Raw genomic sequence first — 23,380 nt, forward strand, 5'->3', positions numbered from 1 at the left:
AGGTAGCCCCACGTAGAGTGCATTGCAGTAGTCCAAGCAGGAGATAACCAGAGCATGCACCACTCTGGCGAGACAGTCCGCAGGCAGATAGGGTCTCAGCCTACGTACCAGATGGAGCTGGTAAACAGCTGCCCTGGACACAGATTTGACCTGTGCCTCCATGGACAGCTGTGAGTCCAAAATGACTCCCAGGCTGCGCACCTGGTCCTTCAGGGGCACAGTTACCCCATTCAGGACCAGGGAATCCTCCACACCTGCCCGCCTCCTGTCCCCCAAAAACAGTACTTCTGTCTTGTCAGGATTCAACCTCAATCTTTAAAACAAATAAGCAGCACAGTTAAAACTTTAAAACAAATAAGCAGCACAGTTAAAATTAGCAGTGGTGAATCATACTTTATTAATTTTGTAATAGAGGTCAGAACATGGTATTCAGTGGAATTGTTTGCGTTGCATTGGCTATTGAGTAACCTGGCTACTAGGACTTTGCTACTGCAGTGGTAAAGTAAATAAATCAGGTAAGAGACAAAATAAGCATAAAAGCAACCACACTTCTTAAAGAGCTTTAAAGGGAGTGCGTTTTAAAGAGTCCCACGAGTGAAATAGAAGCCGTGCTCAAGCTACAGTCATGGGCCACTGGTAATGGTGCCAGTTACAAATCTCCATTTGCATCCACAGATACATTAGATCAGCAGACATGGCTACTGCTATTTCAATGGGGATGTGCATTCAGTTTATTGGCATTTGGACCTGGAGATGTGACTCAATGGCCTGGTTTGCTTATCACTTTACACCAATTAAGTTCAACTATGACTTAATTGTGACTGTGTAATGTGCTGCTGAACAGGAAGAAAACTGTGGCCACTCCTGGTGCTACCACACTAGTGTAAACTAAGCCATGGGGTTGGCTTAGCTTTACATCCCAATGGGGCTTGTAATAAACCACAACCAGTAACCATGGTTTGTTCTTGACAAACCATGAGCCTGGGCTCAGACATAATACTAAACCAAACCATGACTTAGCTCCTTGTAGTGCAGCAGCAGGAGCGGAGCGGGGACAAAGTGACTGCAATTTCAGCAGCATGCACCATCACACTGGGCATTCACCTTGAAACCACAGTTAAGTTGAAACCATGGTTTTAAGTGAAGTGTGAATGAGACCATTGACTCATGTTTGTGGCTCTATTGAAAATTTAGGACATTTTCCCAACAAAGTTAGGCATTTTTATATCCTTCTAGATGCCCTCATTCACTGAAGCCAGTGGAACTTAAATGCTTAACTTTGGCTGCATCAGAACCCAAAAGATAAGAATTTTGCAACAGATTACATAAAGACTACCCTGTGGCAAGTTCTTTTTTTAGCCTTTATCCCATAAACCTTCCGCACGCAGGTGTCCACATTGGCAGTCTATTACCTTGTTTACCGAGGTTTGAGAACTTTGTGCTTACCCTGAACATAATTTATTGGGAATGTCTGATAATTCCCAGTTGGCAGTCTTGTTCTCTTGTTCCTCCTGCCTTAATACTGTATGTTGCCATGCTTCACTTGAAAAAAATTAAGTCCCCTTCATGCAAGAATGTTCAAGGGAACATCAGGGGCTTTACACTGTAAACATAAGAACTCAAGGACATAAGTAGGGTCTTGCTAGAGCAGTTCAAAAGTCTAGTCTAGCATTCCACAGTGGCCAACTAGATGCTTCCAAGACCACAAACAGGACATAAAAGCAATAGCTATCCTCTATATTAATGAATTCATTATCTGAGTTCGATCCTAGCTAAAACAATGCCATTCATGCACAGGAGGGAGGTATCAAGTATTTAAAAAATGGCGGAGAAACCCTGGTGGGGAAAATCCCAGGAACAGCCTAATGAGGACTGTGCATGCTTAGTGGGAATGGGATGCTAATGTTGGGATGGGGGGAAATCAGAAAGCCAGGAGGAGGGCAATGGCTGGCTGGGGCACTAAACAGGAACACTGCACTATATTTTGTTGCTGGTCCCCCTTCTCATGCCTAATAGCCAATATGTCTATCTCTCCCGTTAAAAGCCATTTAACCTAGAGGGCATCACTACATTTTGTGGCATGAAATGTACAGTGGTACCTCGGGTTACAGACGCTTCAGGTTACAGACTCCGCTAACCCAGAAATAGTTGTTGTTGTTTAGTCGTTTAGTCATGTCCGCCTCTTCGTGACCCCATGGACCAGAGCATGCCAGGCACTCCCGTCTTCCACTGCCTCCCGCAGTTTGGTCAAACTCATGTTTGTAGCTTCGAGAACACTGTCCAACCATCTTGTCCTCTGTCGTCCCCTTCTCCTTGTGCCCTCCATCTTTCCCAACATCAGGGTCTTTTCCAGGGAGTCTTCTCTTCTCACGAGGTGGCCAGAGTATTGGAGCCTCAGCTTCGGGATCTGTCCTTCCAGTGAGCACTCAGGGCTGATTTCCTTCAGAATGTAGAGGTTTGATCTTCTTGCAGTACATACCTTGGGTTAAGAACTTTGCTTCAGGATGATAATAGAAATTGCGTGGCGGCAGCAGGAGGCTCCATTTGCTAAAGTGGTACCTCAGGTTAAGAACGGACCTCCAGAATGAATTAAGTTCTTAACCCGAGGTACCACTGTAATGTGAAAAGAAATATTTGCTGCAGCAATAGCAGACAAGCTTCTTTGAATCAATTTATCAACATCAAAAGTCAATAGCTGGTAGTGTGATGCATCTTTAATTATTTTAGGGCTTGAGATGGGTTTTTATTTTATCGGCTTACCAATGTCAGTGTTAGCTATCATATTTGATCTGCAACTCAAGGTAACATACGCCTCTCATGAAGTGGACAGCAAACCAGGACAGCTTATGCCATAATAAAATGGGTTAGTCTTTAAGGTGCCACAAGACTCTGTTGTCTATGAATTCATAGCAGATGATGAGTACCATATTTTTCCGTGTATAAGATGAGGTTTTTTGACTCAAAAATCATGTCCCAAAACTGGGGTCATCCTATACACGGATAGTGGGGGCAGGGAGCTGCACGCCGCTAGCCTGCAGGTTGGTGTGCACGCAACTCCACCCCATGCCGCTGCAGGAGGTGCGCGCTCTAGGGAGCGTTTCCCGCAGCAGCGTGGAGGGGAATCTGCGCACAGCCAGACAGCTGGTTGGCGGCCCACAGTGGCGTGGGGAGGGGGGGAATGGCTGCCCACTTTGTGCCAACCCTCCGCATTGGCCCTGCTGGGGTGATGGCACACATGCAATTACCCTAAAAAAGCTCAACAACTTTGGGGCAGCTCCCCTCATTTTCTTTAAATTTAGTCCCCCAAGATACGTCTTATGTACGGGGGCATCTTATACACAGAAAAATACAGTATTTATGGTATTACTGTGACTATGATTTAGCTTAGAGTTTATTTGAGGACTTTTATGTATTTTGCACAAGAAGATAGTTATAGCCCAGTAATATTTTGTACGGGATATGCATTATCTTTTGTTTTGGCGTACAGTAATCTTGCAACTTATGCACGTTTAACTTGGGCACATTCGGCTTTATGTGTTTGGTAATCAATCAATCAATCAATCAATCAATCAATCAATCAATCCTAGCTAGCTAGCTAGCAGGCAAAAAGGAGCGGGCATCCAGGAAAAGACTTTGGCAATCCCATCTGCTATTGAACCCATTGTTTTTTTACTACACACAATCTTTGCTTTAGACATTATCCCTGGAATGTGACCCACATGTAAGTTGCGGGCTTACTGTATTTTATTGCTTTGATTGGTCTTTCTAATTTTTTTGAAGTATTAAACAAATACCATAGACTGTTAAACATTATTGTGAGTTTATCTACACGTAGAACCAAAAACCCAGTTCAGGGGAATGGATAAGTGTTGGAAACTGAAGATATGGGTTTGAATTCATGCTCAGCCCTGAAGAGCCTTATGAAATCTGAGCTACTCAAACAATCTTTCTGGGTTGTTTTGAAGATAAAATAGAGCAACGTGCATATAAGCAAATCAGAGCTACTTGAGAAGGGGAGGATAGTTCAAAAGACAAGCATCCACTCATCAACACAAGATAAAAAAAGATGTGCACTTTTATGTAATATTTTATGTACCAATAGAAACTTGACTTGTATTTATTATGTCAACATCAAAACAAAGCTTTATACACTTTGCAGGCTGTTTGGCATAGTTATATATGTAAGAGTTTGTCTTTGGTCATAGAAATAAACTTATGCAATAATCACATCAAATCCAGATCTTATTGAAATATTGTGGAAATAAGCTTCTCCACTGATCCTTTTACAACAGAGGTAGAGTGGTCGAGTAATCAAACCAAACTATTTGATTCATAATGGAAGGAAGAAAAATAAACAGAAACCTATTCCAGCCAAAATCAAGCCCTTTCTAGTGCCACTTATTTAAATGGGACAGCATAAAGCACATGCTAAAGTCAACAATTTAAGGTGTCCAAAAAGTGCTTAATTTTGGCCAATTAAAGGCCTAAACATTTCTGAATACGAAAAAGAAAAACGTTTGTTATTACTGTATGAAATTGCTATTAGTTGGGCTAAAGCCAGGCAAACTTAAAAACTGAATCTCCCTCTCCTGGAGCAAGACTTGCAAAAAGTAACAGGTAAGTTATGAAATAATGAGCAGAAGGTAAAGTCAATTTGGCCACTGTTTCACAAAGTCAAGCAGACCCTTGTATGCTACAAAAGGGATACAGCACATTCAATGGTGTTGTTCAACAGTGTTGCAATTACCTATTTCATATTGAAGGAGAAAAGAACGATATTACACCTGTGGACTCAATTCTATGCTTCTAGTTTTGACTTTACATTTTACAGAAAGCCATCTTAACTACCTGGATATTTTATACCAAACCTAGCACAACGAACCGAGGCGGCCATAAAAACAACCCAACATTAACACCAGTGGTTTTGTGACAAATTGTACATTCCAGTGAGTTGTTAAACTGGGAAACAGATACCAGTTTTTAAGCTCCTTGGAAGTCTTTTGAAGTCCTAGCGTTCTTGGGTATGGTCCTCAACGTAATGTAACTCAATGTTTAATTTTTATCGTAAACTTGGCATTAGTGGTACAGGAGCTCCCTCTATTGGGACAGTGGAGGAGACAGTCAGTAACAGCCCACCATGCAATCTTTCATTCACCCGAAGCTGACAACCATCTTGAAGCATACGTATTGCTATGCGTGCAATGTTCTTAGAGTCATCAAGCCCACTGTGAGGCCGTCCATCATAGTCCATTCCCAGCTTTTCAAGCATGGTTGAAAGTCTAATTTGGCTTCTTGGAACCTGATAAAGAAAATAAAAGATACTAAAGCAGGAGGAGGTAGGAAAGAGAACCAATATGTATACACCCACCTACATTATTATTGTTGTTGTTGCTGTTATTAAATTGTTCAGTTGCCTAATGCCACAATACAAACAAACAAAGGGTTATATGCAACTAAATTCTATTGATAGTAGACCAACTGAAGATAATAGGCCTAAATCAGCCATGTGCATTCATTTCAATGGGTCTACTCTGGGTATGACAAATATCAATACAACCCAAAATAACGAAGATTATACCCTTCTCAACCAATTTAGAAGAGCTAAAGGCACAGTAGGCAACAGTTACAGGCTGGGTTGCCGTTTGCTAACGGTTTGGCCAGAGGTATACCTCACCTGGAACAGAGCTTTGATTAAACTAAGTTCTAGCCAGCTAGGACTTGATGTATACATTCCCACAAATTCTGAAGCCATGTAGATAGAAATGTGGGGTTTTTTTTTGGGGGGGGGGGAATTTGAAATATATGCAACACTTATTTTCTGAGAAAGTAATAAACTTACATTTAGAGCTTAAGAACATAAAATGCTTCCTAGCTATAATACTGAAAAAGGCATATTTTTGTTTTTGCAGAGAGGAAAAAATAAATATTGAAAACACAAATCATCATCATTACAGGAAACAAAAGTTATCCCTACAGGGATAACTGTAACAGCAAAACAAAAACAAAAAACTAGCAGGGAATGCTCCCTCTTTTAAACAAACTTAAACAAATTCTCTGAACAAAAAATGATGTATGTCAGATCATATTGCTAATATAAGTCTACAATATACTTAAATTTTAAATACCTAGCACTGAGTTTCAGGCAATGTAAGTGACAGAGACACAAACCTTGTAGAAGTTCCCATAGGATTTGCGAATATTGATCCACTTCTTAGCAAAAGAAGGATATTTCAGACGGCTAATGCGACACTGGATATTCAAAAATTTACTCATATCCCAAGATCTTAAAAAAAGAAAAAATATGCATAGTATCTTAAGAGTGAGTTAGGTGTCCCTTTCATGCTAATAGGACCAACACATGAGGATCTCCCCTGTGTCTCTGATTACATGAACTTTGGAGGTCATCTTCTGGGCACCTTCAGAGGCTGGACAGGTGGCAACCGGTCTTCTCCCCTTTCCTTTTATAGAAGGTTGGGGAAACCCCTAGAACAGATTTAGTGGGTATGCAGGGAGGAGAGGGAGAGAGTATTCCACTGCACAAGGATAAATCCTTGCACTGGCAAAACTCCTTTTAACCAATGAGTTTTGAGGCCAGGTAAAACCAGTTCTATTTGCCTAATCTTTTAATTTAACAGTGAGATAAAAATTGCATTTATGCGCTGATGTTTTATGTGACTCTGCTGGAATTTTAAAATTTCTGTCACTGTATTAACTAACTTTGTTTTTGTAACTGTGCAATGGTGTTTGACATTACTTTATATAGAATCAGTCTTGCTAGAATTAAAGAGGTGGGACTCAAATAGCAAAATTGCAACTTTTATGCAGAAGAGTTTTTTTGTTTTGTTTTTTTGCTATACTAATTATGGGTAGGAACATAATTCTGGATATGGATAGGAACATAATGGAGCATGGTTGCGACCAGCACACTAGCTGTAAGAACCACTTGGATTAAATACTTACATATGAATACTAACATGCTTGAAATAGTTACACATATTATCCCCACTGAATTCAACTTTGTTTGGGAGTCCTTTTACAGAACTATTCATCATGACATGCTATTCAGATAAAAATGCAAAAACAGCTTCAGTTACCTGAATAATTCCAAAGATGCAATATAAAACAATAGCACAGAGTTAAGATTATCAATTTGGCTTAATTTTTACAATATATGTTTCTTGATTGGAAATTAACGGTTTTGCAATGTTAAAAATATTTTTAAGCAACTGAATACATACCCATCAGTTAATATGGAATAGCTATATTTGCTTCCCAGTTCTTTCTGTTTCATCCAGTCCACAGCATGTTGCAGAACCTTTGGAAATTCATCTGCTTTATCTACAAGGTCCTGAAAATATGTAACAACAGCAATGAGCAAAAATAAAAATATTATAACAAGCACTTGCTTCATTTACACTCATAACTGTGGTCAGCTGCAGAGAATGTTACCTGAGAGATTCCTGTCAAATTAATGCAGAATTCTGAAAGCTGAGGATTAATCTCTGGTTTCACATACTGTTGAAATGTGTCCTCCTATAATATTAAAACATAGTTCACTTGGCAACAATGCAAAAGAATCACAGAAAATGTATAATGTTTTAGAAGAAAAGAGTAATAATTAAGGTATTAACTAGCATGCAAGCAGTCAACATCCAAGCTTTTTTATATTTGAACACAAGCAGTGAAATGGCAACATTTTATGAAAGAGAAAACCTGACACTCATTTTCTTATGGACAGGGACATTCTCAACAGCCTCCACTTTGGGTATCTTTGCCGGCTGATATGTAGTGCTGAGACCTTTTTAACATACAGTAGCTGTTAAAGAACTATGGACACATCATCAGAGCCACTGAACACTTGTACAGATGTGATTTTTGCACTATCGAGGACAAACTTATGTGTAATGAAGCTCAACAGATCTTTGAAAAATGAAAAGCAGGATGCTGCAGTTTTTAATATAGGAGTGGCAGTGTAATAACTTAACATTTTTCTTGCTGGCTGCTTTTCCACAAAAAAACCTGAAGGTTCTTGTTACCTTTGTTGCAGGAACAAACATGTGATTACTTTTAAATTCCTGTAAAAAGCTTTTAAACTGAAAGCTGAACAAAAACTAAAAGTTATTTTTAAGAGGTTAAACAATATCTGTAAAAAAAGGATATACAGTGGTACCTCGGGTTATTCCTCTGGATACGTACTCTTCGGGTTGCGAATGCGGCAAACCCAGAAGTGTATACTTCCTGTTTTGCCACACGCACATGCGCAGAAGTGATCTACACGCAGAAGCGATCTGCACGTCACGTGTGTGTGCTGAAATGCTCAATAGCGCCGCGCACATGCCCAGAAGGGCACCTCCGGTTACAGAGTTTTTGGGATACGGCCGGGCCTCCGGAACAGATCCCGTCTGTAACCAGAGGTACCACTGTATTGCCCAAATTCTCTTTTACAAAACACACTGTATCTAATGTTTGCTACCCATAAAAAAGTAAGAAGAAACAGGGTCACTTACAATTTCTAATGTCCGAGTGTTTAACAAGACAATAGGAAATTCAATTATTTCATGTGTAGATTCAGGAGGATTTCCTTCTTCACAAGTTGCTTCAAAGTCAATAACACAGATGTAATCGTAGTAATTATCTGCATTCATAGTCTGGTTTTGCATTAACTTTTCTTTCTTATAGTAGTTTTTCAGTCTCTTTTTCAAAACATCTTTCACTCCTCTGCCAAAGGAAAAATATATATCAGTGCTTGACCAACACCTAAGGTTTATTCAGCAAAGTGCTGAGTGTAGAAATGCCAAGGTATTTGTAGAATACAAAGTGTAGAAATCTCATGGTCTATTTGTTGGTTGGCTCCCTCTGCAAACTTTAGCCCTGCCTCTTGTAAATGCCTATGCCTAAAAGGTATTACAATGAGCTGTTCTGATCCACAGGCCACACAAAGCAGTCGCTCCTACAGTACAGTCTTCTCTTGAGAAAGGAATAACCACCTTAAAGCAAGTCCAAAAATCTCTCTAGAAGAATCAGAAAAATCGCAAGTCTTAGAAAATGGAAAGACCACCTTATTCAGAGTTACCCCAGTTCTTTACAAAGGAAGTCAGCAGTGAAATGGAAACACTTAAAAAAATAACAATCATTTGATTCATGATTCATATAAGCTTAAGCATATCCAGGCAAGCTGCAGTGATAGATAGATGATAGGACACGAATTAATCGCAAAACAGGAATAGTACCAATTATGTACACAGCTAAGAAGTTTATTTCAGCTAATCATAGCTCATTAACCAATTTAGGGTTTGGCTATAATGCTAAACCACCAATCCCATCCTAGTGCCCTCCAGATCCTTTGGACAGCCCCCATCAGCTCCAGCTAGCATGGGTAGTATAGCGGAGGAGCATGCAATTCTGAGACTTGTGCCCACAACGGTAAACTGTTTATAATTACGTCCAAACCATCCTATTGAGTTTCTTCCTAGCTGTCATTCTCCCTTCAATTCCCTTTTCTTACCAGGTTAACCTTTCAGGAAGGCTATATGGAACTTCTCTTACATGTTCCTTTTGCTGCATAACTGAAGAATATACAGACTTATAACTTATATTGCAAACTCTAGAATTACAAATTATGCAACAAGTCATGTGTTCAGAAATTACATTACCAGTAGCAGCTGTAACTATCAAATCCTCAGTTTCTCCACAAGTCTTCAGTTCCATTCCATTTATAATGTACTCTAAATAACTAACAAATGACAAACTTTCCCTCTAATTTCACTTACTCTTCAGGCTGTAAAAAGCTTGTAGGAATAGGGATGCATAATAGGTGACCATACCGGTCTCATTCCAGCCCTGCTCAGGGTAGTTTTTAATGGTTGATGTTTCGTTTTGTTTTTAAATACAGTCGTACCTTGGATGTCGAATGGAATCCGTTCAACTCCTGAAATGTTTGGAAACCAAAGCGCGGCCTCTGATTGGCTGCAGGAAACTCCGACAGCCAATAGGAAACCCCATCAGATGTTCGGCTTCCAAAAGAACGTTTGAAAACCGAAACACTCACTTCCGGATTTCGATTGTTTGGGAGCCAGAACGTTCAACTCCCAAGGCGTTCGGGAGCAGAGGTCCGATTGTATTTTGTTATAAGCTACCCACATTGGCTAGGACTAGGGCAACCCAGTCAGATGAACGTCATATGAATAATAAAATTATTATTATTACTTACATATGAAATCAGAAATGCATATGTATCCTCAAAAAAGACAAACACCTGACAAATGCTTACCTGGTGTCAAGCTTGAATTCAGCAAGTTTAGCTCTAAGTTCATCTCGGCTCATTCTGTTGATATGGCCATTCGTCAGAGAAATCTCTTTGTAAACTGGGTCGCTGAAGTCACTTGAACCAGACATGGTTTTCTTTTCTTGACAATAATATATATAATGCCGCTTACTCTGGAAGGCTATGTGATAATGATACAAAACAATCAAGTTTTTATCAGTCGACCTCAACTTCCAAAGCTTAAAATACAGTAACATTTTGCCTATGCAACAGCATCTTGTGAGAAAGCAGAGAAAAGCTGTTTTAGAAGGGAATTTTGGACAGTTTGAGGCTTAGGGTGACTTCGGGCCTAGGTGGGGGACCTGTCCTCACCTCACCTCCTTCACAATAAACATGCACGTTGCTCCCCCCACTTCACCCCGTATTTGTTTACCCTCCAGCCTGACGAGGAGCTCTGGAGAACCCGAAACCTTGCGGGATATGCTGTGGCATTTCGGCGGACTTCATAACGGTGCTGCTCTCACGAGTATGAATGGAAGCACAACCCTTTCAAATGTGTTGTGGGAGTGGTTATGGGTTTGTTTTTATTATTTTGTGTGAGATTTTTCCTACGGCATTTTTATGTTGTGAACCGCTCTGAGAATAATAATAATAATAATAATAATAATAATAATGTGAAGCACCACAAGTCTGGCCCGGGGTGGTGGTGATTTGAGACCGTTAAACAGGACCGTTCTCCTCCCCTCCCCCTCCCCCCTCGCGCGAGCGCCATTCCTCCTTCAAACGGCTAATGCCGCCTCACGTGACTTTCGCCGGGCGCCGCGCGCGAGCTGGACCAATGACGCCACAGTGGGGAGGAGGAGGAGGGAGGGCGATTCCCATTCTGAAGCCTCTCCGCGGCAACGCTCACCCGCAAGCCGGCTTCTGTCACTCCTTCGTTCTCTTCTAGCGCTAGCGGCGGCTGCTGCTGCGACGTCGGCACGTTCGCGTTCCGCCGCTCCCTTCCCTTCCGCTGTAGCGCGGCAGGCGCGGGCGGGCGCCAGAAGATCAAAAGCAGCAGCGGCGTCACAAAAGGGGGCGGGATAAGTGACGCAAGCTGGCCGCAGAGCCTCTGCTCGCACGGCTCCGCCTACCTGAACCTGACGATTGACGCGTAGGCGGGACCTAGGATAGGAACGCCCCTCCCCTGATCTTAACAACTCGTTAAGACTGAGAGGGCCTGGAGGGGGAAGTGCGCGTGCGCGCCGCCACTGCCGCGCGTCTTTGTCCGGCGCCCCGCCTCTCTTTTCCTCCCGCCCATTTCAGAACGGAAAGCGCCCGTTTGGCGGCTCCTCCTCCAATCCGCGGCCCGTCTAGTGTCACGTGGAGAACTCCCGCTCTCAGTGTTTAGGCAATGCGCCTCGACGTCAGGGGGCGTGGCCTTCCTCTCAGACTCCCGCTCTGCCCCGCCCTCTGATTTAGAGTGGTTGCAGGCAGTTCCCCCGCATAGGGCGCAAAATAATAATGTATCAATGACAATATCAATAAAACCAATATTTATACGAAAATACCCATTAAAATATATACATCGAATATATCTTTATTAATTTTACTTCCTTTCCAAAACTTGGTGCCCAAAATCCTTAATAACAGCAAGTACAGTCATACCTAGGGTTACTGAAATATACTCAGAGTCAAGAGTGGATTTCATGCTCTTTATTCAGCTCATAGTAGTGAGGAGGAATGAATGTTCCCCCAGAATGTCTGCTTTATATACATTATTTACACAATGGGCTGCACGTGATTGGCTAATTACGGGATTCTCCTGTAGGCCAATCAGGTTGTGAATTCACTTTCATCTGGAGCTGGATTGGGTGGCTCCTGCAGACCAATCATACTGCTGCATTGTTCTAGGACCAATCAGACTGCTGCATTCTGAATCCTATTGTTCTAGGACCAATCAGACTGCTGCATTTTGGATCCTATTCAACTCAGTACATAACAGTTACAGACACTTCAGGTTGCGTGTTTTTGTGTTGCGCACTGCGCCAAACCTGGAAGTACCAGAACGGGTTACTTTCGGGTTTCGGTGCATGCGCAGAAGCACTAAATTGCGCTTTGCGCATGCACAGAAACGCCAACTTGTGACCCGTGTGTGCGCAGATGCGGTGCTGTGGGTTGAAAACGCTGTGGGTTGTGAACGTGCTTCCTGCACGGATCACGTTCGCAACCTAAGTGTCCACTGTATGAAGACCAAGCAGAAATGTTTGTTTACATTTCTTACGTCATGTCAGTACTCCTCTAGTACTGTCATGCTGTCCACACAAGAGGATTGCTGATCTTTTGTGTACAAACTTCAGAAAACCTATAGCTACCTAGGAGAGCTTTCCACGCATGGCACTGACTTCTTTTTTATCTCCATTTTTAATAAATGTGGTAATATCAAATATAGTTCTGTTTCATCACATTCTCATAATTATAGTAGGGTACAAAGCGAGAATCTGGAAATGCCATCTTTCCTTCTGTAGCTTGTGTCTTCGGTTTTTGCACTGGTAAGCAATGTACTTTTGGTAGCTGTAGTGGTTAAACCGTTTCCACTCTGGAGTGCTGCATATCCTGGATGATTTTTTTCGCCCTGTCTCTTCACCTGTTGAGAAGTTACATAATTTGTTATGACTTCCTTGAAAATAAGTGTGTCCACTGATCTGCTCTTTAACAGATCCATAAAATTTAAATGAATGCATGTTACCATGTTGATATTTATCAACCAAGAATCTTTGCATTGCTGGACATTAACATCCTCTAGCAATTGGAAGACTGCTTCGAGTAAGTGGGTGAATGTAGGTATTTTTCCTAATATATCAATGATGCTCCTTTTGATAGTCCCTTTGGAGCATGGGTAGGCAAACTAAGGCCCGGGGGCCGGATCTGGCCCAATCACCTTCTAAATCCAGCCTGCGGACGGTCCGGGAATCAGTGTGTTTTTAGTAGAATGTGTCCTTTTATTTAAATTGCACCTCTGGGTTATTTGTGGGGCCTGCCTGGTGTTTTTACAAGAATAGAATGTGTGCTTTTATTTAGAATGAATCTCTGGGTTATTTGTGGGGCAAAGGAATTTGTTCATTCCCCACCCCCCCCAAATATAGTCCGGCCTCCCCCAAGGTCTGAGGGACAGTGGACCGGCCCCCTGCTAGAAAAGTTTGCTGACCCCTGCTTTGGAGAAAGTGGTTTCCCACAGGCAGGCTGTGGCTTTGTGCCTGCCTTGGAAAAATCCTTAAGGAAAATCAGTGTTTTAAAACATAATGGCTAAGCCACAGCACCGTGAGCCGTATCTGACACCCTTGGAGTGTTTTGTGGCCTGCAAGTCCTTTTTCCTAATTTGAAAGGATCTTTCAGGTTGGTTGGTTGAAGATATTGACTGATTCTATAGGTCCCCTGCTGTAATACCATGGGGACAGTTTTTTGTGATTCCCCAAGGGCCCCTGCAAAATTTTGTAATTTTAAAAATAATATGTAGATTTCTTGCTGTGATTTCAAGAGGTGCTTTCTCTGACGAGTCAAGGTTCCACACATCCTCCCATTTTCAGATTTAAATATGCAATACTGGCTGCTCCTGCGGGCGCTATGACAAAAGGTTTTTGTGTCACCACCTTGTCTCACCAAAGTGTCCTATAAAAAGTATCTGTGAAGAAGTGTGCAAAAGGTATCTGAAGAAGTGTGCATGCACACGAAAGCTCATACCAAGAACTAACTTAGTTGGTCTTTAAGGTGCTACTGGAAGGAATTTTTTATAAAAAGAAAGTTTTTGCCACATCAACTTTGAGATGCAACCTTCAGTGAGGTCACCATGGGACATTTTGTCCCCCAAAAGTAATGTACAACGTAATAATAAAATAGTAAATAAAAGATAAAGTGGTCAAAGAATAGGAATTGTAAGACAGAGCTAAAACACGGTGGGCAGTGCTTTTCACCTCAGTAGGTCACATTCCCCATGTGGGTTACCTTCTGCCAGTGGTGGTTGGGTCAGAGGCAACAGAACTGAGAAGTAAGATAATTTCTAGCCATGCAAAAGCCAGAGGTTTTTACGCATATGTGCATGAACACACACCAAAAAAATCCTCCAGGCTAACAGCTAACAAGACGCATTCCAGCCAGGTAAAAGCCCCCAAGGAGGACGTAGAATCAGGTCAACAAGTACAGTAGTGGGTGACTGGGGCTTATGGGGAGAAAAGGTATTAAGATATGGGGAAGTGGGGCATGGCCCAGGGATAATCTTGAGCGTCACTTTTGGCTCCTGGGTCTGAGGATCCCCACTTTGTAGTGTGTTAACTAGATAACAACAATCTAGCAATGGGTAGCAAGAACAGTAATCTTAAATCAGAAACTGGTCTGTGTTGTGTGTGTGTGTTCACTTTGCTTCATCAGATTTATTAAGTGTTATCCTCAGTTGGCTGGTGTGTGTATGAAATATTAAACAGAGAAAGTATAAACATAGGTGAAATGGCTGTGGAATGCAAAGAGAGTCTGAAACAATTTATGTACATTTTAAAATGAGCATATTCAGGCCACTTCCTGCTCTTAATATTTTCCCCCTTCTTGCCACCAGAGGGCAAGCAGTGCAGCACATTCCGGGTATGAAGAATTGCTCATGCATCACTGTACTTCTTAACATTTATAATAAAAGGTTTTCAAAGGAAATGTGAAACCAATCATTTTTCTTCTCAAAGAGTGCCACTTACTTCTGAGTGCTGAGTGAAACATCTGGTTTTGGCTTCAGGGTGGCAGCGTAAATATCTGCAGAAAACGTGAACACGGAGCATAGATGTTGTATTTAGTCTGCAGTGTCATTTAATGCCTCGTTGTCCTAGTTTTGCTCTGTACGTTCTAGTGGTAACGTGGTGTGGAACCACTCTCTGAACTGAAGGGAAGGGCACCGTAGGCTCTGCCACCAACCTGAGGACAAAGAGGCGGCACCCTGGCTCTCAAAGGAGAACACTGTGGCGATATGGAGACCAACACGGCCCCCATCCGTAGGCTAGAAAAGGAGCAGATGCAAGAAATGCCCTTCTTCCTTCCTTGCCAGAAAGTACTGTACACTGGGTTCCAGCTGTCGGTTGCTCTGAGACTGCAAAACTGAAGAGAAGCCATCACTCAGGAAACTAGTAAGGACCGCTGGATTGTGTGTGTGCTTAAAAGAGAGGGAGGGCCACACGTCCAGGACAGATGATACTGCTGAGATGATGTAACTTCAATAATTAGTGCCTGGACTCATTTACTTCCCTCTTCCCTCCCTATTCTTGTCTCCTCTAGTCTCTCCTTGACTTTTAGATTGAGTGCCTGCAGGCAGGGACTGTCCTGTCCTTTAATTTCCGTACAGCACCTATAAATATTTAGGTGCTTCGTAAGTGGCAAACGACAGCAACTTATCCATTAAGACACTCATTTCAAAGCACTTTTTAATCAAGTGCCATTTTTGTCTGGGGCGAAATATTTCCCAGGCACAACAAGCGGACTGCTTACCTCTGGTGATAGGAGTCGACCTTGAAGGATAGTGGCATACAGAGTGTTTGATCTCCTTTGGGATGCCATTGAATGGATGTGTCAACTCCAAATCCAACCTGTCCCTGAGCCCCTGAAGAAATAGGCATGGTTTCCTCATTGGAGATAGTAAAGAAACAGAAATGTCTCAGCTAGATCTGTCCATACCAAATACCTTGACGTTTTCCATTTTTTGTCCCTGTTGCTCTTTCCGCACACGTTGGATTTGCCAAGTAGAGTTTAGAGTTTATCTTTCTTCTGGCTCCAGTGCCTGCTTGTGGCCTTGTTTGTTGTGGTAGCCAAGGAAACAGTGACTCGCTTGCAAGCAACACACACACACACCGCAAGCATTTTTCAGTCCAAAAATCTTCAGCTACCAAGGAAGCTAAATCCGTTATTTTAACTCTTCTAAACTTCACTGCACAGAAGGAAATTCTGTTTTCGTTTTATTTTTCGTTCTCAAGAGATAATGTCCTATGGCAATCCCCATTACATTTGCTCATGTGCGTTCCTAAAACAGTCCATGGCAGTGGCAAATCAGGAAGATAATAGCACTTCTTTGATTGGCTAATGTGTCTCTGCATCTGCTTGTAATTGCAGAGCGCGAGTTAAGAAATAAAGCACATTCATGACATTACACAAGGAATGGAATCCAGTGATAATGGTGCCCATAGCAACAAGTATAGGCAAACTCATCTCTCCTCCCCTCCCCACCCAGCGGCCCTTATTTTATTTCTTTAAACACTTTGATCCCTTGCAGGCATTGTGTGGAAGATCGTATCTCCCTTCACAAGTAGTTATTAGAGCCAGTTTACGCAAGCAGAATCAAATCCTGTTCTGTGTAGCATGTAGGCGGCAGAGGTGCCCACAAGGGGAACTGTGTGTTGGAATAAACCCCCTTCCCAAACCTGCCAGTGGGAAAGGGAGAAGGCTAATCATCCATCACCTGATAAGATATTAAGCTTCCACTGGAAAATGTTTACTACACCACCATTACAGCAGTAGGTGAGTGGAAGGCTTTAGGTAACCTTTATGCATGTGAATGTATCCTGGCTTTGGAAAACCGACAGCTGTGGGAACCAGCTTTCCCCACCCTTCTAGGAACAACACTGCTACAACTGTCAGTTGTCCTGAAAAGACAAGGGGAAATAACCATTTGTTTCTTGACTACCGCCACTGTCTAGTTGCCAGGTGTTATGTACTGAAGTTCTCACCCTGGGCCAGCGGGGGGATACTGTAGATAGTTCAGGTCCACATATGCAAATAAGGGATTGAAAGTGACCTTCAGTGATTGGATAGTTACAGAAAATGGTTACTGTTGCGTTCTAGTGGAGCTCTATATAAGCAGGCTGGCTGAACCCTTCAGTTCAGTTCTGTTCTGGCCTGAGAATAAACAAGAGCTGCTTGAAGAATCGCTGTGTCGTCTGATATGTCCACCCACAACTTAACACCAGTGTCCTGCCAAACTTGGAATACGCATACCTGCTGCAAAAAGTAAGGCAAGAACTGCTTTGGACAGGTTGACAGAAATGTTAGAAAAATGCTGCGAGTGCATGTCTTCCCATGTTTTCTTTTCCTTGTAGAACATATTAAGAACCTCCTCAAAATATTCCCAGCAGGGTATTTAAATGCACTGCCCTGTGCTCCTTTCCTTCGGGAGCAGAATTATTTCAGTGCTTAATGTGCAAGCTTACTGGAGCAATCCAATTATTTTTCTTTTGAGAAAAGCACCACCTGCCTCATAACTTGACTCCCTTCCAGTATCTGAGCAAAAAGCCGAGTGACTGTGTGCTTTTGCAAGCGGGGTTGGGCTGAGGGGGAATGGTTTGCCTAAAGTCACCTAGGGAGGTCATGGAAGAAATGGGGACTTTCTGATTCCTGGTTTGTGGCTCAGGCTCTGTCGTTCTCTGCCTGCAACATCTCTCAGTCTTAACTGTTCCTCCAGGCCTTCTGGAAAATGCAAGAAATTTTTCTGGGTGGGTTTGCTGTGGGGAAGGGAAATTGCTGCCAGCAAGAAATCTGTTGATTGGGCCCCAGAACTCTTATAAGAACATGGAGAGAGCCTTGCAGTTGGGTCAAGGTGATGTATGGAAGTGAGAGCTGGACCATAAAGAAGGCTGATCGCTGAAGAATGGATGCTTTTGAATGATGGTGCTGGAGGAGACTCTTGAGAGTCCCATGGACTGCAAGAAGATCAAACCTATCCATTCTGAAGGAAATCAGCCCTGAGTGCTCACTGGAAGGACAGATCCTGAAGCTGAGACTCCAATACTTTGGCCACCTCATAAGAAGAGAAGACTCTCTGGAAAAGACCCTGATGTTGGGAAAGATGGAGGGCACAAGGAGAAGGGGACGACAGAGGACAAGATGGTTGGACAGCTACCAGCATGAGTTTGACCGAACTGCAGGAGGCAGTGGAAGACAGGAGTGCCTGGCGTGCTCTGGTCCATGGAGTCACGAAGAGTTGGACACGACTAAACAACAACAAATGGGCCTATATTGTACAGCACTCTGTTCTTATAGGGAGTCAACCAAATGCCTCTGGCAAGTCAGGACCTGAGTGCAACAGCATTTAACGGTGGGGGCAGAACATAGGCATCATGGCTGGTAACCATTGTTAGCCTTCCCATCCATGAATTTGTCTGTTCTCTTGAAACATCAGTTCTAGCTGGTAACCTCTTAAGCAGTGAGAGAGAAAAATATAAGCAGTGATAAAAATGCTGTTGATGGACAGGAGTCTAGATTACAAAGTGATAAAACCAGGTGAACAATGACATGTCTGGTTTCTCTAGCAACAGGTTTTTACTTTGCCAAGGCAACCATGATTGCCAATGCCATTTGCTAAAATGACCTCAAATACCTGAAGAGATTTTAGCAGTTATTGGCTGGTGTGGAACCAGAGATTTCCTCTTGAGGTGCAAAGGTATAAACAGTTCATAAAACACAAAAAGCTTGTGTTTTAGAAAGGTTAAGAGTGTAGTGACTTTATACACTTTGCTGTATAATGCAGAAAAACCTTGCTTGTTTGTTTTTTATCTCACCATCAATTTATAACCCGTAAATGTAATAGCTTTCCCACTAGATGCTTCTTTTAAAAATTTATGTTAGTATTGCTTGGGGTCATGTTTTTCATCAGTTTGTAGAAGATCTGCAATGTAGGGAATTTAATTCCATCTTTCCTGTCCAAACCGACAGGGTTGCCTGCATAAGGCTCTGATCACAAAAAATCTGGAGGGCATATGCTGGTATTTGGGAATCTCGTGGAAGGGATGCATGCAACAGCCCTGCGATTTGGATTCACATTTATGCAAGCCAAAAACAGTAGTAGCAGGGCATTTCTCCAACATTAGGAAAATCTAAACTTTCTCTCATTATTCAGTGGAGTCATTCTCCTCAGATTTACTGGTGGAAGTCTCTTGAAAACCACGTTTTGTAATGTGGATGTTTGCCTCCACAAAATTAATTTTTCCGTTCTGGATTTGTCCCATCACATCCTGTAGGCAACAAGGGAAACCCTGATCTCTAGAATGCAATTAAAGGGCAGCTATCTACTCTAAAGTTCAGTAGCGACTGCTTCCTACAAAATTACATTCTCCATATGTGTATTCATTCCTAGAGAGACATTTGAATCACTGCTGATTTTTGTATTTTCAAAGGGAATTTCAGCCATTCCTTCTTTGCCCTGGCAGGACTTGTGCTGCAATCTGTGATCTTTCTGCACAGAGTATAACCTAAACTAGTGCAAGTCTCCACAACGCCTCAGGCATTCCAACAGCAAACTTTGCGTCATGCCCATCATTTCTTTTGGTTAACGTGCGGCCAAAACAAGAGTTCAGCTTGAAGTCAAAAGCTTGCTTACTACTATGGCTTTTAAATTAATCCCCCAGTAAAGGTATTATGGTACCAGTCGTTTTATTCTAATTTTATTGTGCACACTGCCTAAGAGTTTTACAATTAAGCCATCTGTAAACCTTCCTTAATAAATAAAAAGTACTGCTGTTCACATTTTGCAGTGCAAATTTGGAAAGCGGGGAAAAAGAAGCCTGCTTCAACGTATTTATTAGTGGCCTGCACAGGCAAAAATACAAATCACAGTTCTGTCAATAAATAGTCAGAGAAAACTCAAGTTGTAATATTACTTTTATTCTCAGGTTTTCGTCTTGGTGAGAATATTTTTTCTTCTTTTTTTCTTTTTTCTTGTAAAAAAAGAAGTCTGTGCTGTAATATGGAGAATTAACAGATAAGCTATAAGTATAGCTGCCCCCCTATGCCCCTTGCTGAACAATCACCACCCATGTTACACCAAACACCCCCTTTTTTTGGCCTTCCAGAAGTGAATCAAAGATGGGTCAAAGAGAAGAGAATCTTTTGAGGAATTAAAAACAGCACACGTTTTCTTTGGCAGCACTGCGGTGCATATCCAGGAAACAGCTTTTCCTGTCATGGAACCTAGGAATAGAAAACGTGACTGATTCCAAGGGCAATTCTCCAGCAGTTTTAAGAGGAATAGATTGATTGATTTTTTTGTGCCTCACAGAGCAAAACCTCGCCCTCTTCCCAGAAAAGCTGGCAGAAGTCTTCCGCCGATACTACCACAACAGGATCTTGTCAAGACACTCTGCCAGCCAAAATATCTTTGTCTGGCTGCAGTGTCTGTATTGAAATGTCCTGCATAGCAAAAAAATGATTTTTAAAAAAATTATATTTGCTCTTAAAAGTTCTCAGACAACCACAGCAAGTGTTTCGCCTCAGCCGCTCCAGTGCGATGTTGCTGAGCATTTTTAGCAAATAGCCTGAAAAACATGAATGACTGAACGCCACCCATGTTTAGGCTGACATCAGGAAAGAGTCAATCTCACATTGCTGGCAAAGATCTACTTTAACAGGTGCAAAAAAAACCCTTCATTTTGGCCTTGAGAGGGAAAACTCATGTCAAGTTGTGCTCCTCCTTACAGAAGTCAGAGCTACCTAGAAAGTTGCACTGAAGAATGAAGGTACACTTAGAAAACTCATCTCAACTAGTATTTGCCAGAAATTCAGTGGTGCTGAAGCCTGGTTAAGTACTGCTGTTTTGGCACTTTCCCACAGAATGACCAAGTTTTGCTCAAGCCTACTTAAGGCAAAAATAAACAATACATTTCTGAAGCCCAAACTATTTTACTAGGTGATGTGGCACCGAAATCTGCTTGGGAACGTCTTCTTAGCACATGCCCCTGATGCGCTAAGATAATTAAGATCTGGGAATGTTCCACTTAAATTCACACTAGACCTGAAATGGCCCACAAGACCCAAAATACAACAGAAAACTGCAGCTAATCCCCCAGTTAACCTTCTTGTACACAACAGTTGTCGAATGGAGTGACTCTGAAGTGGGGGGGGGGGGGACATCTTTCCACACACACCGACAAAAATTAGCCACTGGGATTCAAAAGCTCACTCGTAACACCAGACACAGTTGTTGATTAATGTCTCCTTTTCAACCACTTTTCAAATGAGGTATATTTTTTCCTCAGCTAAACTTAAAATTCAACAGCTGTTTTTATGATTTCCCCATGGAAATCCACCTCCAAGTTGCATGTTAAAATGCCCCAACATTTTTTTAAATGTGATGTTTACTTGTAAGAGTGGATATTAAAGATTGTTGGCTGCATTCTTCAAACAAGGGAATAATCTTGAGGTCTGAGAAGTGTGGTTTCCTCTGCTCTGCGGCTTTCCTGAACCATTCCAGTAACACCAAAATCTTCCATTGATGCGCTGAAGGTAGACTGTGCTGTAGGTTTGGATGGTGGTGTCGTAATTAAGTTTCCTAATCTAGCAAATGTGGCACAAATGCTGCTCTAACCATATGGGCAGAAGGTGCTACCATTATCAGAATGGCTTAAAGTGTAGTGCCATAACTATACATAACTCAGGAGATGTGTAAAGTGGGGCCCAGACTAATACATTCTTTTGAAAACAAACCACGTTTTGTAGGACACTGAACCAATCCCCACCCCAGCATGAGGGACATTATGAATAAAGCCAGCGTGATCCATAGTTGAGAAAAGAAAATTCTGGAACTGAGGTGGTCAACTTCGTAGCAACATGAGCTGCATTTTAGCTGCTGGTATTCCAAGTGCTTAATTTCAATACACCGAAGGTAAACCGGGTCTAGCAATAAAGCCCAATCTTTGTGGCACATTGTCGCCAATAGTTGAATTGCTTTCTCTTGGCTCCCAAGTGGCTGGAGGACTGAGGTGTGTCCATCTCCACGCTGCTCTTTGCTCCTTGTCAATCATGTCTACCTCAATTCAATTATTCCATTTTTCCCCCCTGGTCAATTATTCTTGGCATTGTTTAGGGATGAATGATTCCTGGCTTACTTCACGGCTGTCCACTCTGCATACTCCACAAAAAAAGTTTAACTAAAGCTGTCTTCCCCTTCTCCACCACGTTGACATGTTCCACGCACAAGAGGGAGAAAACTCTGAACCACATTTGCTTCTTTCAAGTACGGCTTCAACTGTTGCGTGGAGGCAGAGGCATTCCCAGAAGAATCTGTGCTAGTGTTTATTTAGGTGGATTTTACCATGAAACTGCAGTGAAATTGAAGATTGTGTGTTTGTGTGTGTGTGTGTATCTGTGTGTGTACGTGATGTGTGTGTATGTGCACAAACCAGGTGCTTAAACAATAGAGACCTACACGCATTGTTTTGACATCACATCCAGAATCCAGCAACTGATTTAGCACAATCTCCATGCTGACCTTTGTACCCAGTGTCAAATTAATTCTAAACTGCATAGATAATTAAAAACTTAGAAAAATAAAGATTAACACTTAAAAAAAAGACACAAACAAATTGCTGAACAGCAGTGAACTTCAGCAGTGATCTTCTTTCACATTTGACAGACTTGGAAACAGAGTGCCCCCGATACTGCTGTCGTCAACGGCAGCTGCGGCTTTTAAACTGCACATTGAACATAATCCCTGAGAAGTTTTTCATCTTACTCTGTTGGCAAGCAGCTCTTCGCTAGAGAATGATCCTGAGGCTGAGGGTCGAGTGATGAATCCTTTAGTCCACCATTCATCTGCAACTTAATATATTACTTTAAAAACCATTTCACTTCTGGGGTTAAGTTTTATGCTCAGTCCCTGGGAAAGCATCCATCTGAAGAGGAATTTTCCAGTTTTGATTTTGCGTCCTTTTCCACAGCACATTACAGCCACAGAATTATGAGTTTCTTCCTATGGGGAAACTAAAAGAAAGAACAAGAGGAAGTTTATATACAAGAAGCAAGTCATAAACATTCCACATATTCATAACTGTCTTCAGGGCTGTCTTTAGCAGATGTGGCGCCGGGGTGCAAATATCCACTCAGAGCCCCCAAATTACCACAGATAGTGTTGGGGTGGCCGTAGCTGCGCACTGCCAGCCATTGGGGGGGGCGCAACCCTCCCCCATGCCTCTGTGGGAGAGTGATCCCCACAGAGGCTTGGGAGTGAAGTTGCGCCTCTCCCAGGCCTCCTCGGGAGGAGAGCGATCCTTGCAGAGGCTTGGGAAGGAAGCTGCACGCACGCCAGCCTTATGGTTGGCGGGGCGCAGCTGGCAGGCGTGCAGG

At 42.4% G+C, this 23,380-nt stretch overlaps 2 protein-coding genes and 1 long non-coding RNA gene across 6 annotated transcripts in view; all 3 read right to left on the reverse strand.

Moving 5' to 3' along the window:
- Positions 1-4,074: 4,074 nt before the first annotated feature.
- ERI1 (exoribonuclease 1) lies at positions 4,075-11,494 on the reverse strand. Of its 4 annotated transcripts, none has more exons than XM_083482091.1 (7): positions 11,175-11,494; positions 10,271-10,445; positions 8,508-8,718; positions 7,450-7,533; positions 7,239-7,348; positions 6,169-6,283; positions 4,075-5,299 (listed from the first exon to the last, which is right to left on the reverse strand). In XM_083482091.1, the coding sequence occupies exons 2-7, from the start codon at positions 10,393-10,395 to the stop codon at positions 5,060-5,062; spliced, it is 885 nt and encodes a 294-aa protein (XP_083338217.1). In that variant the 5' UTR covers positions 10,396-10,445; positions 11,175-11,494; the 3' UTR covers positions 4,075-5,059. The 4 variants fall into 4 exon arrangements, with proteins under 4 accessions (XP_083338217.1, XP_083338218.1, XP_083338219.1 ...); XM_083482092.1 differs by lacking the exon at positions 11,175-11,494 and adding an exon at positions 10,948-11,069; XM_083482093.1 differs by lacking the exon at positions 11,175-11,494 and adding an exon at positions 10,698-10,981.
- A 1,154-nt stretch (positions 11,495-12,648) lies between these two features.
- On the reverse strand, positions 12,649-16,393 carry LOC310696167. The gene is made up of 3 exons (XR_014520458.1): positions 15,764-16,393; positions 14,983-15,037; positions 12,649-12,890 (listed from the first exon to the last, which is right to left on the reverse strand). It is a non-coding gene; the product is annotated as an uncharacterized lncRNA (long non-coding RNA).
- A 3,510-nt stretch (positions 16,394-19,903) lies between these two features.
- The window catches only part of MFHAS1 (multifunctional ROCO family signaling regulator 1), a 55,995-nt gene continuing 52,518 nt past the window's right edge, over positions 19,904-23,380 (reverse strand). Inside the window, exon 4 of the mRNA XM_083481702.1 lies at positions 19,904-23,017. The gene's annotated coding sequence lies outside the window, so the exon portion shown is untranslated. The remainder of the gene's footprint in view (positions 23,018-23,380) is intronic.

Source organism: Podarcis liolepis (assembly GCF_965112155.1).
Source record: "Podarcis liolepis genome assembly, chromosome: 17".
In the NCBI taxonomy this organism is placed as follows: Eukaryota; Metazoa; Chordata; class Lepidosauria; order Squamata; family Lacertidae; genus Podarcis; species Podarcis liolepis.